The 14,072-nt window shown below is 39.3% G+C and overlaps 1 protein-coding gene across 3 annotated transcripts in view; it reads left to right on the top strand.

Annotated features, from left to right (window-relative positions):
* Positions 1-14,072, top strand: part of LOC132828215 (zinc finger protein 76-like) — a 74,052-nt gene that overhangs the window by 35,736 nt on the left and 24,244 nt on the right. For all 3 annotated transcript variants that reach the window (XM_060845167.1, XM_060845169.1, XM_060845168.1), the window contains exons 4-7: positions 23-103; positions 4,720-4,919; positions 5,990-6,064; positions 7,236-7,352. In XM_060845167.1, the coding sequence (XP_060701150.1) occupies positions 23-103; positions 4,720-4,919; positions 5,990-6,064; positions 7,236-7,352 (473 nt within the window). The remainder of the gene's footprint in view (positions 1-22; positions 104-4,719; positions 4,920-5,989; positions 6,065-7,235; positions 7,353-14,072) is intronic.

Here is a 14,072-nt window from a genome sequence, read left to right as displayed (position 1 = left end):
TTTAATGAATTTAAATTTGCAGGTGACAATCTGCCTTTTGAAGATGGCCAGGCTGTACAGCTTGAAGATGGCAGCACTGCATACATCCATCACACCCCTAAAGGTAGCTGTGATTCTTAGAATGTACTCTTACAGCCTTATTTCTGTGCTGGAACAACACTAGATTTCCAGGGTCAATTACATTATAACAGAATTGAAGACCTTAGGAACTATGTAAGTGATTGATTAATGACTTCCTGCAGTAGTTTGTAATCGATGCTTATTGGATGAATAATTATGTTAGTTTCTGCAGCATGTCTATTATTTCTCAAAGTGAAGGGAAAAGGGCGCATGTGTTGAAAAAGTGAATAACTCTCCACTCAATCAAGCTTGTTTATGTTGTTCTGGCATTTTGTTCTTTAAAAATTATTTGCTGCACTTTGGTCTGTTATCCCATCCTGATTGATCATTTAGTTCAGGAAATCAAATCTGATAAACAAAAATAAAAACAGGTAATGCAAGAAATGGTCAATAGGTCAGGCAGTATCAGTGGAGAGTGAAACAGTGTTAGCATTTCAGATTGGTGACCTTTCATAAAAAATAGTAACCGGTAGGATTTGCTCAATATAAAAATGTATATTTGATGTAAATTAAATAGCTTTGCATATCAATGACTTTGTAGAGAAAACAGTGGTGAAGAACATACTGCAAGTATATGGTCATGTCATTAAAGCTCTCTCAAAACTGTATGACTGACTAAAGGAGAATAAGAGTAGATTTAAAGCAAGATTGCTTTTCTCCTAAGCCTGAAGGTAAGGTATTGTGAAATTTACTCCTTCCGCCATTTACTTCTGCCCTTTACTGACGTAGGCCAGAGGGTGTTCCCTAAACCCTGGTTTTCCATTCCAATTATTGAAATAAACACACAGCAACATCTTTTAAGATGTAATCAAAGATAGTGTTTATTAACAAAACATTCAAAGCAGGGAAGAATTGTTTACTACTTTATCCATGCACACAAGCACTCAGGAATCAAAGAAGGTAGGCGGGGAAGAGAAAGGTCATAAATCTATAGGTATTAAAAATCAGTTCACGTGAGTTACAACTTCCTAGAGGTCAGTGTCCAATAATATTGTCCTTGATGAGTTGGGCCCAGTGATATTCCTTCTTACAGGCAAAGTTTCGGCTGCTTTCCAACCATTAACTTGGAGACAGAGGTGATGTACCTGAGGCAGGCTGCCAGTTCAGCCTGGAGTCCTGCTTTCCTTTTTGAAATCAAACAGCAATCGGCAGACTCATAGAATTGTATTGTTAAGCTATTAAACAAGCTCCAACTGCAGTTGGTAAGGCAAAGACACACATTTCAGGTCTAATGGCCCATCTTGGCAGATTAGTTGGAAGATTATTACACTAATAATGTATTCTTGCCTTCACCATTATAGTTTACATTGCAACACAATATGTTAAGTCAAAAAGCATCAACACTTATTTTAGTATAATGAGTCTTTGTACAGAATTGACTGGAAGAAGCTTGTCACCAAGTACATTGTATACAGTTTTGACTGGATTATCCACACAATGCAGAAGTGTCTGGGGACAAAATCATGTGATCAGCCTTGTCCATTTTGAGTTCAGCTAATTTGCTCATTTTTAAAATAAAACAGTATTTAAAAATAAACATATCAAAGAGAATGCAGTTTTGCTTTTGGATTTCTCTTTATGTCATCTGGCCATTAGCCAAGTATTTACTAAAAATATTTTGGGTTGCACTGTGAATGCTGGTGTTCAGGATGCCATGTGTTGTTACATAATGGTCATCTTGGAGAAGTAATGGATGGAAATTTAGGATTCCAAACTTTTCACTGCTAAACTGCAGTTAACGGTTTGGTAGATAGTACCATTACTTGGTTTCACCCCATTAAATTACAACTGGATCATTATCAGTATGCAATATCAGAACAATAAGAAATTTTATTGAGGCTTGAAAGTGCTAACTGATCTATTACGTACTGCTTGTTTTCAATAGTACCAAGCGCCTTCTGTACTTAAACAACTACAATATTTCTTCATGGTCCGTATCACAATTTTTAAGTCATGGTTCTTACGTTAACATTTATAATCAAAGCGTCTTGCATCAAAACCCTATGATGGCTGTGCCATTATTTGGCATTCATGCTGTAATTCCGGTTCTCATATCACCAGATGAAGCTAATAGGTGGATTGACTAACTTTGTCTACTATTGTTTCTTTATTTAGCCCAATGTTGTGAATTCTTCCTGTCTCTATCCTAATGTTCCATACAGTCAAGGCTTTCATCAGTCTAACTTTGGTACCATTCAATTCTGATTAGACGCTGTGAGCCACTCACTTAGTTTCCTTTCTGTTAATGGATTGATCTTAGGCTCACTTGCCCCAAACTGATTGCATTGATAAGTTTGAAAGAATGTTTACTATACAAACAAAGGCTAGTTGGCTCATCATGTTTGCACCAACTGAAAGCCAAGCCATTCCACCTAATACCAATTTCCAGCCTTTAGTCTGTAGCCCTGCAAGGGCTTGAGGAGTATATCCAGAAATTGTTTACATGAGTTGAAGGTTTATTGCTTTACTATCCTTTGAGGCAATATGTTTTAGACCATACCACTCGCAAGGTGAAAACAGTTTGCCTCCTCTCCCTTTTTAGTTGTTTTTACCAATTACTGTAAATTGATATCCACTCCCCCACAGTCACTGGTCGCAGTGCTAAGGTGAATAAGCCTTTCTGAATCACTGCATTCAGGCTTCTCGCAATTTTGTACTTCTCAATCAAATCCCCCATCAGCTGCTTCTGTTCTAAGGAAGACAGCCCAGGCCTATCTGGCTTTTTTCCTCCTATCTAGCTATATTTTTCCAGTCCTGGCAACATCCTTGTAAAGTTTCTCTATGGCTTCTTTAGTGTAATGTCATCCTTTTATTGATGAGGGGACTAGAATGCACACAGTATTCACGTTGGAGCATAACTAATGATTTATATAGTTTCAGTGTTAAACCCCACCCCCCCCTTCCGTATTCTATATATGTACAAAGTAAATGATTCCATTACAATTGGCTTTGGGATTGGGATTGTCCTGCCTGTATTCTGGTTTCATATTCATGTTAGTTGTGGTAAAGACTCGAGCATTTCACTTTGGGTGATACAAAATATATTAATTCATTAGGTTCCTTTTGTTTTAAGAAAAGCCTGTATTAACTCAGTAATCCTAAACAGATTTTTATTGTTTTAAGTTACCTTTCAAATAATTGCAGGTAGCAATGAATTCTCCAAAGTGACAAACCTTCACTTAAGTTATATATTTGAATGGCATAGCACTTTATCTTATGGCCATTGATAACTGGATATTGTAAAAAAAACAATTAAAATAGTTTGATCAGTAGACTTTGCAGTTCTTGTTTTATAGGTCTTTCTCAACATTATGATAATGATTTCAACTGCAAAGTGTTGAGTTGACTGTGAAGTGCTTTGAGATGTCCTGAGGTAATGGAAGGCGCTATATGAATGTACACTTTTTTTTTCCTTTGTTTGTAGCAGTTGGTGTTATTTGCTAAGTGATTGCTTTGACGCAGTTTATGTTTTATGATCTATATCATAATTGAATACATTAAGATTTTGCCAATGATGATCTCATTTCCATGAGAACTGCATACAAGAATTTAATGAGACATACCCTCTTTGTGGTGCTGGTAACAGCAAATGCCAAGCCTGGTTTGTTTTTTTGCTTACATGACCTGCCATATGTGAGTGGAGATCAGAGAAGTGTGAGGAACCTGGAAGTCAGGATTCCCCTGTAGGCTGTGGAGTTTTAACTTGTCAGCAGTATTAATGCATGTTTTTGTGAGATCACCAATCAATTCTCCATACCATAACCAGTCTAATTTACAAGCCTGACTTTTGGTTATTCAAGGTACAGACTTTTGGTAGCTGCAGAACCAAATAGGTCTATGGTGCAGCATTTCATGAGGTAATGACCATTGATGAGATACTGAGCAGAAAAGAAACTATGGTTCGGCTGGGGAAAACACACTGTGAGGAAAAAAAACACAATTTGAAGAACCTTTCGAAAATGGGAAGGGAGGTAATACATTGCTCATGCTGAGAAAACAGGTTGCAGACAGTGGCAGTGAAAGAAAAACTGCAGGTAGTAGAGGGGATGTAGAACAAGAAATAAACTGATATCGACAAAGGCAAACACAGACACCTGCATCTTGTGAAACCACCAAACCTTTGAGGCAGCACCTTATATTGTCAAGTTCAAGTGTGTTTGGTACTGAAGTTAAGAAATAATCCAAAGTTTGGACTGAGGTTATTGTTTATTTGTGACACTAAATAAAAATAAGTCATCTACAGTTGACCTTGTTGGAAGTTATTTAGAACAAAATTAAGCCATGCTGTCTTTCGACGTTGTTACAGGTCGTTCTGCTAAAACACGCATTTTGTTAATATGAATTCACTATAACACGATTGACAAATTGGGGAGACTAATCTTAAAGTGTAAACCCTTTAAAGCGTGTATTGGTTATAACACGATTCTGGCCCCATCAGTTTAAATGGTGCTGCTGTTATGAGACTTTCTGAGAACATGGGATTGCATGAGAATGGAACTACCGTGTTATAACAGAACCAACTGTACTGTGGTTGCTTCAAAATTGGCCTGGTAAGTAGCAATTATTTGACCTTGACATGTGTCTAATTGTCTTCCCCAGATGACTTTGACCAGGATGCAGTACAAGCAGTCCAACTGGAGGATGGTACAACAGCCTATATTCATCACCCAGTCTCCATGCAGGGTTCCAACACTATCCTGGCTGTGCAGACAGAAGCAGGTTTGGAAACACTGCGTGCTCCAACAGATGGCACTGTCGACCATGAGTCCATTAGTGCTCTTGAGCATTATGCCAACAAGGTAGGCTTTATCCATGATTTGGAACAATCTTTGCTCATTGTTGTGAATGTGAGCTTTTGTAGGATGATTATGTCTTATGACTGTCTCTTTAATTCCAAGGAAAAGTGAAAGGAGCCATGTGTGACTTCCAATTGTGCCAGATGCAGAGCCTGGGTGGCTTCGTTGTTATGGGGAACAGGACAGTCCAGGTTAATTTACTGGCAAGAAGGATACCATAGGGAGTTTCCTTTTTTGGAGACCAGAAGTAGAGGACATTGTAAGATCAAGAGGTCTCCTTTTAAGAGTGACTTGCAAATAAATCTTTCACAGAGGGTCATTAATCTGTGGAATTCCCTTCTCCAGTGGAAACCAAGTCAATGAATTCATTCAAAGCTGAGCTAGATAAATTTTCGATAGTTAAGGGAATCAGTAGTGATAGAGAGCAGAGAGAGTAAATGGAGTTGAGACTGCAGGCAGGTCAGTTGCGATCTTATTGAATGGCAGAGCAAGTTCAAAGGGCCAATGACTTACTCCTGCACCTACATCCTCTGTTTCACATCTGTAATGAACCTCAACTCTACCAAAACCCATGATCAAAATAGCAAGTTAGCTGAATTTCATCCAGGCTCCAACTCTCAATACAATCCTGTTGAATATCTGATATCAATTTCCAAAAAAATTCACCTTGCATTCATCATTTGCTGAATGATCTCAATTTAAAAATTGTATGTGATGTCAATTAAATATGTAACGAAGGTTGTGAATAAATAAAAACCATTTGTGGTTTTCACAGAACAATGAACAGGGTTGACTAATTCAATCCAAAACAGCAACTAAAATCCCAGAACATGATCTAATAAGTTGCAGTTTGTCTAATAATCAGTGGTTCCAAAATCACCCCTTGATAGCATAAAATAATACATTTTCTGACCCACTAAACAATATCACAGAATAACAACAGAGTATTTTTTCAAACGTGCAATTTGTAATAAAATGATATTCATGTTAAATCAACCATCTTGTTTTAAATATTTTTTTAAAATAAAAGAATCGAGTGAATTAGTATTAGTTTGAAGTGTTTGTTTTTTCAGGTGTCTGAGGAAGATGAAGGGGTCAGCAGTACTACTGGGCTGCCTTCCGATGTGAGCAAGGACAAACCTGTGCAGGTATCACTTTCAGTTTCATACCAGCATAAGTTTGGTGTGCAATTCCTTGGGTATGCAAATTAATCCCTGGGAAGTAGTGGACCTGAGACATCTTTGCTGACTCATGACAAGGGTGGTATTTTGCAATTGATATTTCACCAAACTAGTAGCAATGAGCACTGCCTGTTTAACTCTATAATTTGGAAAGTATTGGTATCTGTGTTTGATTGGGAGCAATTAATCTGCTATATTGAAGCAAACTCAACCTTCCTCAGATGTAAAGGACATCTTAATGATTAATAATTAATCCTTTAGGACATCTTAATGGTTAACTAATACACTGCACATCTATTATTCTTTTATTATCAAATTTTCTACCAATTTATTTGGTATTAATTTATATTACATTCTATACTACATAACTCCTTCAACATTGTAAAAACTAGGTGTCCTATTTAAATGCACAATTTATCAAATCAAAGCATTACTCCCAATACTTGATCCATTTATCAGTCTTCATTAAAATTAGAATTTCAATGAAAACTTTCAGGAGTTTATTTGCACATTGTTCTGGTTGAAACATTTCAAAGGCTTGTGTTCTTGACATGAGTTCTTTTAAAAACCATAATTTAATTGGACCAGTCTTTACTTAACAGTTTCTCTGTAGGGTTCATATTTAGATTACACTAACATTTAATAAACACAACTGCAAATTTATGTCATTCAACTGAAGTAGTTAATTAAAAGTTATGATGTGCATATTATTGTTGATTACACTATTCCAATGCCCAGTATGTCTGACTGTTTCCATTGTCTGATTTGTATAATTTGATGTATCATTTAATTGCATGTTTCAAAGGTCAGTTTCCTTTTTGGGGATAGTATAATGTAAAAATTAGCTAACTAATGCCAGATGTTCTTGTTTTATCTAACTACTTTTCATTTGCTGTTTGGATGTGTGTTTCAACTGTAAGGGGCAGATTACCATTTTAATTTGCTTTCCACTGCTGAGTTGTCTAATCTGAGTGTTATCCTGAGATCAGAAATTTAACATCTGACTGAAACTAAAGAGTGAATGTTGTCTGGAGGAGGAATGTTATCTGAGGCGTTCCTGATGTGCACTGATGTGCCATGCACACAAATTGCTTTAATTAACATTGAAAGATTTTTATTCCCTCTTGTTTTTACACAGCTCGTGATTGATGGTGAAGTGCGAGTCAGTGCAAAGGGGCAGCAGATAGGGGAAAAGGCATTTCGCTGTGGGTTTGAGGGCTGTGGCCGACTGTATACAACTGCACATCATTTAAAGGTAAACAATGGGGCTGACATGGTTTGTGAAAGATTTTTGTGCCTTATGCCTTCACCTTGGATTTAAGGTTCTGAAGAAGGATCACTGGACCCGAAAGGTTAACTCTGCTTTCTGTCCACAGATGCTGCCAGACCTGCTGAGTTTTTCCAGCAATTTCTATTTTTGTAACTTGTATGTGGAAAAAAAGTATAAGAGACAGGCTCAGTACTTTGACCTCTGGTACCAGAATGACTCCAGTGTAGATTCATACAATCCAATATGAAATGGCTCAGCTACTGGACACTTGTCCATGGAACTGTCGATAACTGGACATTATTTAGCAACCTTATTCAGAAGGATGGCCAAAATATCAAAGCAGTAAGTCATAAAGAGTTTAGAAAGAACAGTGGTTTAGGGAGAGAATTCCAGAGCATGGGATCCAGGCAGCTGAAGGCACGGTCACTAGTGATTGGACCAATTAAAATGAGGAATGCTCAAGAGGCCAGAATTGAAGGAGCACAGTAATCTTGGAGGACTGTGTGACTGGAGGAGATTACAGGCATAGGGAGCGATGAGGCACTGAGGGATATTGAAAGTAAGGATGAAACTTCTTAAATCCAGCCATTGTGGGTCAGCAGGGACAGAAATAAGGGTGAAAAGAATTCAACACAAGTTAAGACATGAAGAACAGTTTTAGATTATCTCAGATTTGTGATGGGTAGAATGTTGGAGGCCAGCCAGGGTTATATTGGAACCATTAAGTCTGTTGGCAGCAAAGGGATGGATGAGTGTTCCAACAGCAAGCTTATCATACATAAATAAAGTATTATTACATATATGATTTCATGATCTATGCTTTGCATTTTATTTAATGCAAAGGTTGAAGTCTAAATAGGATACACTGATTAGAAGTGATGTACTTAAATCTAATATTTATTTTATAGAATTGCATATTTTCTGAACAAATATAGTAATATTTGTGTAGCTTTTTTCAAGTCCTCTTAATAGATCACAACCTCTCATAGAGACTTCTGAGACTTCAGAAATGTTCAAGAGTCTACATTTCTTCACTATATCTTCTCTGTTTCACTCTTACACTCATCTTGAATCTCACATTATTTTGCCCCCACAGACTTTGGGCACTTCGATCTTTTCTAAATGTTGGAATTATGGAGCATTGGAGGCTAAAGAGTGACCTTGTAGAGATTTATAAAATCATGAGGGGCCTGGAAAGGGTAAATAGACAAGGTCTTTTCCCTGGGGTAGGGGAATCCATAACTAGAGGGCATAGGTTTAGGGTGAGAGGGGAAAGATTTAAAAGGAACATAAGGGGCAACTTTTTCACGCAAAGGGTAGTGTGTGTATGGAATGAACTGCCAGAGCAAGTGGTAGAAGCTGGAACGATTACAACATTTTAAAGGTGTTTGGATGGTTATATGAATAGGAAGGGTTTAGAGGGATATGGGCCAAGTGCTGGCAAATGGAACTAGATTAATTTTGGATATGTGGTTGGCATGGACGAGTTGGACCAAAGGGTCCGTTCCGCACTATACATATCTATGACTCTATGATTCTATTCAGCAGGTCAGGAATAATCTGGAGGGAGGGAGAAGCTCAAGTTAGCCGGTGTGATTTTCACCATGTTGGTGGGAATTCCGAGTCTGCAGGTAGGATTTTCATCTCCTAGATGATAGGATAACTTAAAGTCAGGTCTGACACTGGCAAACAGAGGCATTCTGATACCAAAACAGTAAGTTTAAAAGACCATACTCTATTCATAAAAAACATACGCCCAGTCCCTCTCCCTCAGCTTCTCGGCCTTAGACCTCTCAACCCCTATCACCTTAATCGTCTTACCTGCTAACCCCTTCACCCTTCTTGACCAACTGCTCAGCCATTCACCCGCATCACAACCCCTTTACCCTCTTACCATTCATATCCGATAGCACACTCACCCTGTATCCACTATGCAAAGACAGCACAATGCCCTGTAATAGTGTTTGGAAGATGTTGCTGAGCTCTTAATGCAGAGCTGCCAAAATGAACATATGTCACTTGAAAGGCATTTGAAAAGCCATACACTGCCTAAGAACTTCCTACAGAGGAACCTCGATTATCCAAAGGACATGGTCGGGGAGTATTTTGTTCGGTTAATTGAATTCCAGATAATCGAATGCCGGATTACATAGTTCAATCAAACACTGGGACCTTGTGATCTTGCAGATAATTCGATATTCAGCTAACTGAATGCCAGATAATGGAGGTTCATCTGTATATCTGTTGATCATCAAACTCTCATTACACAGGATAGTTGTGTAAACAGAATCTACAGTACAGAATCAATTAGGTTCTTTGAAGCTAAATTGAAGCTCATTTGTCTATCTCAAAGCTTTCAAATAGCCAAACAAATGGCTGAGCTGTTTTGCATAACAACAATGGGCATCTTTAAACAATTAATTCAGAATAATACACTGGATTAGTTTTTCAATATTGTACAATGCAGCATGATACTTTATTGTTGGTGGATAATCTAATGAAATTGAAGATTTTTCAACTTCTATAATATGATTCTTTTGTTTAACAAGTTACCAATTGTAATAGAGTATAAGTAGTAATAAACTGGTAACTGCATTATACAATTGTCACTTACCTTTTTCAGTTTCAGCATTATAATTACTGACTTTAATAAACACAGATATAACTCAGCTCACAGTACTTCATGATTTACTGTAAATGTGCTCTACCTTCCTGCAACAAATCCAGGTGTGATTTTGGAATACTTCCAGACTGCTTGCAGCTCTCTTCCCCCCCCGCCCCGCCCCCCCCCCCCCCCCCCCCGCCACTTAAAAGGTAGCATCCAGCTCACTGAAAATTTCAAACATTCTGAAATTCCCACCACCAGTATGGTCCCTGAGAGTCACAAGCAGCAGTGTGTGGGTTTCCTGACCCTCCACATTTCCATCTCTGCTGGAAATACTGATGGAAGTGAAGGCAGGACTTCAGCCTACACAGCTTCCCTGCCACGTTTTAAATTTCCAACCATGTGCCATCTTCAACTGCAGAGATTAATGATGCAACCGTTTATGAATGAATGCCATTCAAGGAAAAATGTGGGCAGGATAGTGAGAGAATAGGGCACAAAGGATAGGACTGTGATTGAGTAGTGGACACAAGTGAATAAATGACAAGTGAGACATTGCAGGGGCATGCAATCCTGGGGAAAGTACCATGAATGATCTTGGGATACTTTTAGAGCCTTCAAAGTCTTGTAAAGGTGAAATAAAGCTTTGCAGCTCTATCTGTTAGGGATTTCAGGGGTGGCTTAAAGGAAAGTGCTTAAGCAGATCCATTCCCGACCACACCAATGGACAAAATACACATTGAAGCATCCCTAGCTCACTGAATTAGATGGTATTGGGTTTAGCACAGTTGAAGATTCCAATTTAAGGATTTGAATAAAACTCCCCCGTCTTCCAAATCATGTGAACCTCAAGTGACACTTATTCTCAGACTTTTGTTTTCTAATTAGGAGAAAGTGAGGACTGCAGATGCTGGAGATCAGAGCTGAAAATGTGTTGCTGGAAAAGCGCAGCAGGTCAGGCAGCATCCAAGGATCAGGAGAATCGATGTTTCGGGCATGAGCCCTTCTTCAGGAAGGCTCATGCCCGATTCTCCTGCTCCTTGGATGCTGCCAGACCTGCTGCGCTTTTCCAGCAACACATATTCAGTTTTGTTTTCTAATTGCCTTATTCTCCAGGATAAATGACATGGTGGGACTATGAAAATAAACCCCAGTAGGCTAGAACAACAGTATGTGGCTGATTCAGAAGTGATCATGTAATCTGCTTGCACTGTGCCACAAAATTTAATTGGATCATATAGTTGGTTATTGTTACCATCTAGTGGAAGCAGTCAGTATTGTAATGCAAGTTTTCATACAAATTTTAACAGTTTATTTTATTGCTTACAATCCTTTCAAAGGTTATAGCTGTGCAATACCAAAACAAAGGGAACAAAGTTTTACCTGTGACTGGTTTTTGGATCACAGTCATTAGGTATAATATTAGGAAGCTGCTTATGAGATAAACAAAAGCTGTGACTGTGCTCCAGTCCCTATCCCCCTCCCCAGAAAGTTGCTGAGTCTGGGGATCAACAAAAAAATTCATAACTGAAGATGATATGTTTTGTTTTTATAAAGTTATAACATTTTGTGGAACTAAGGCAGGGAGATGCAGTTAAAGTCCAGAAACAAACAAAAACAGAAATTGACACAAACTCAGCAGGTCTGACAGCATTGGTGGAGAGAAAACAGAATTAATGATTTAAGTCTAGTTCCCCATTTTTCAGGATTAGAAGCAGCTGGCTGTATATGCTGATGGTAGTGGGAAGGTTGGAGGCAGGGGTGTTGGTTGTGGAATGATGGGACAAGTGGAGACAGTGCCGAGAAAAGGGGACTTAGACAAAAGGACTGTTGACAGTGAGCCAGGGAAAAATGGAAGCTAGATGGGTGATAACCGGGACTGTGAATAGATGAAATTGGATTTGCTGTGCTGAAAGCAACCAAGTTCATGACAGGACCTGGGGTTGGGCAGTAGATAATAGACAATTTCATGCCCTGAAATTGTTAAACACTGTGTTGAGCCTTGAAGGCTGGAGGGTACCTAAACAAAAGGTGAGTTGTTGTTCCTCCAGCTTGAACCAAAGGTCACTGGAACACTGCGGCAGGTCAGAGAGACAGATAGGTAAAAACAAGGATTGCAGATGCTGGAAGCCAGAGTCTAGATTAGAGTGGTGCTGGAAAAGCACAGCAGGTCAGGCAGCATCTGAGGAGCAGGAAAATCGACGTTTCAGGCAAAAGCCCTTCATCAGGAACAGAGCTCTATTCCTGATCAAGGGTAAAAAATGAGGTCTGCAGATGCTGGAGATCACAGCTGAAAATGTGTTGCTGGTTAAAGCACAGCAGGTTAGGCAGCATCTCAGGAATAGGGAATTCGACGTTTCGAGCATAAGCCCTTCATCAGGAATCCTGATGAAGGGCTTTTGCCCGAAACGTCGATTTTCCTGCTCCACGGATACTGCCTGACCTGCTGTACTTTTCCAGCACCACTCAAATCCAGAGAGACAGATACGTTGGTCATGGAACACAGTGGTTTGTTGAAGTGGCTAGGAACTGAAAGCTCGCAAACAAACATTGGGAATAGAAACTCACATATCCCTCAAAATATAAAAGCAGTGGAAATAGCTGGTACCAGGACTTCTTGACTGGGAGATCTCAGTCAGTCTGGATTGGGAACAACATCTCCAGCAGTAGCCCAGTCAACGTTTCATTTCCCCGGTGTAAAAGAGCCCACATTCTGAGTAGTGAATCAATAGTCTAGATTGTTTGAAGTGGAGGTAAATTGCTCCTTCACCTGGAAGGTGTGTGTTTGGGGCCTCAGATGTTGAGAAGACAGAAAATAAAAGGGCAAGTGTTACACCTTCTGCAATTGCATGGGAAGGTGTTGTGGGGATGAGAGAGTTTTTGTGAATGGAGGAGGAATGAACTAGGGTCTCCTGGAGGGCTGGTCCCTGACAAATGCAACAAGCGAGGGGAGGGAAATAGGTGTCTGCTGGTGGCATCTTATTGGAGGTGATAGAAATGCCGGTTGGTGGAATGGAAAGTGAGGACAAAGGAAACTCTACCTTTCTTATGGGAGGAGAGAGAAGGGGTAAAGGCAGAAGTGCAGGAAATGGGTCAGGAACAGCTAAGGGCCTTGTCAACCATGGTAGCCGGGAATCCTTGATTGAGAGAAAAGGTCAACATGTGTGCAAAAGGTAGCATCCTCACATCATAGGCAATGAAAGCACATAAACAATACAGACTGCAACTTGGGAGGATAAATTAGGCAATTTAAATTGAAGTTAATTTTAAAATGTTAAAGGGCATGTTGTTCTTGAAGGTTGGTGACTTGGCTGGCTTCACATGGTGGTCATTCTGAGTTTGGTGTTGAGTAGGTTTAAAGTTAAAGACAGACCTTTTTTCTAGAAACAGCAGCTGTAGGGCTGTGTGTTTTCAGAAATATCTGTCTGTATCACCTAGATTATAAAAATCAGCAAACAAGGTTCAAATCATGCAGGGTAAATGGAGAAAGAGAGATAGGGAATCCATTCAGAACCTGATTCCTCCTCCGCATTTCACTTATTTGAGAATTGGGAAGCAAAGAAAACAAGTGCTTAAATACACAAAGGGTAACACAACTCTCTCTCTCTCTCTCTCTCTGTTTCTCTCTCTCTCTCTCTCTGTGTCTCTCTCTCTCTCTCTCTCTCTCTCTCTCTCTAACTGGCAAAGATCCAAAATCTGGTCATGACTAGTGGATTCCACTTGTATGGCTAACATGATTGGAATTCTTCCAACCCATTCCTTTTATAACTCACGTTGTCTGAGTACATTGTTGGGTAATCAGATGTTTTTCAGCTTGCTAATGTGGGAGGAGAATGTTCACACTCCTCCAAGGTAGTTGTTTCAGTTGGGGCTTTGCAGAGATATTACTGAGATATTCTATTTTGGAATTAAAGTATAGAATCTTAGATAGGGGCACATCCACCAATGCCTCGGGCACATTGTCTTGTGCAGTTACTTGTCTTGTGCTTCTTAGCTCATTAGTCATGGATGCATAATGTTGTGCAAATGACTAGGCAAATCAAAAGTGACAAGTGTACAGGTAGTTCCCAATACTGGCTGGACCTTCTGGGCCATAAGTT

Source organism: Hemiscyllium ocellatum, chromosome 26, assembly GCF_020745735.1.
Source record: "Hemiscyllium ocellatum isolate sHemOce1 chromosome 26, sHemOce1.pat.X.cur, whole genome shotgun sequence".
In the NCBI taxonomy this organism is placed as follows: Eukaryota; Metazoa; Chordata; class Chondrichthyes; order Orectolobiformes; family Hemiscylliidae; genus Hemiscyllium; species Hemiscyllium ocellatum.
This window is presented reverse-complemented; position numbering and strand designations above follow the sequence as displayed.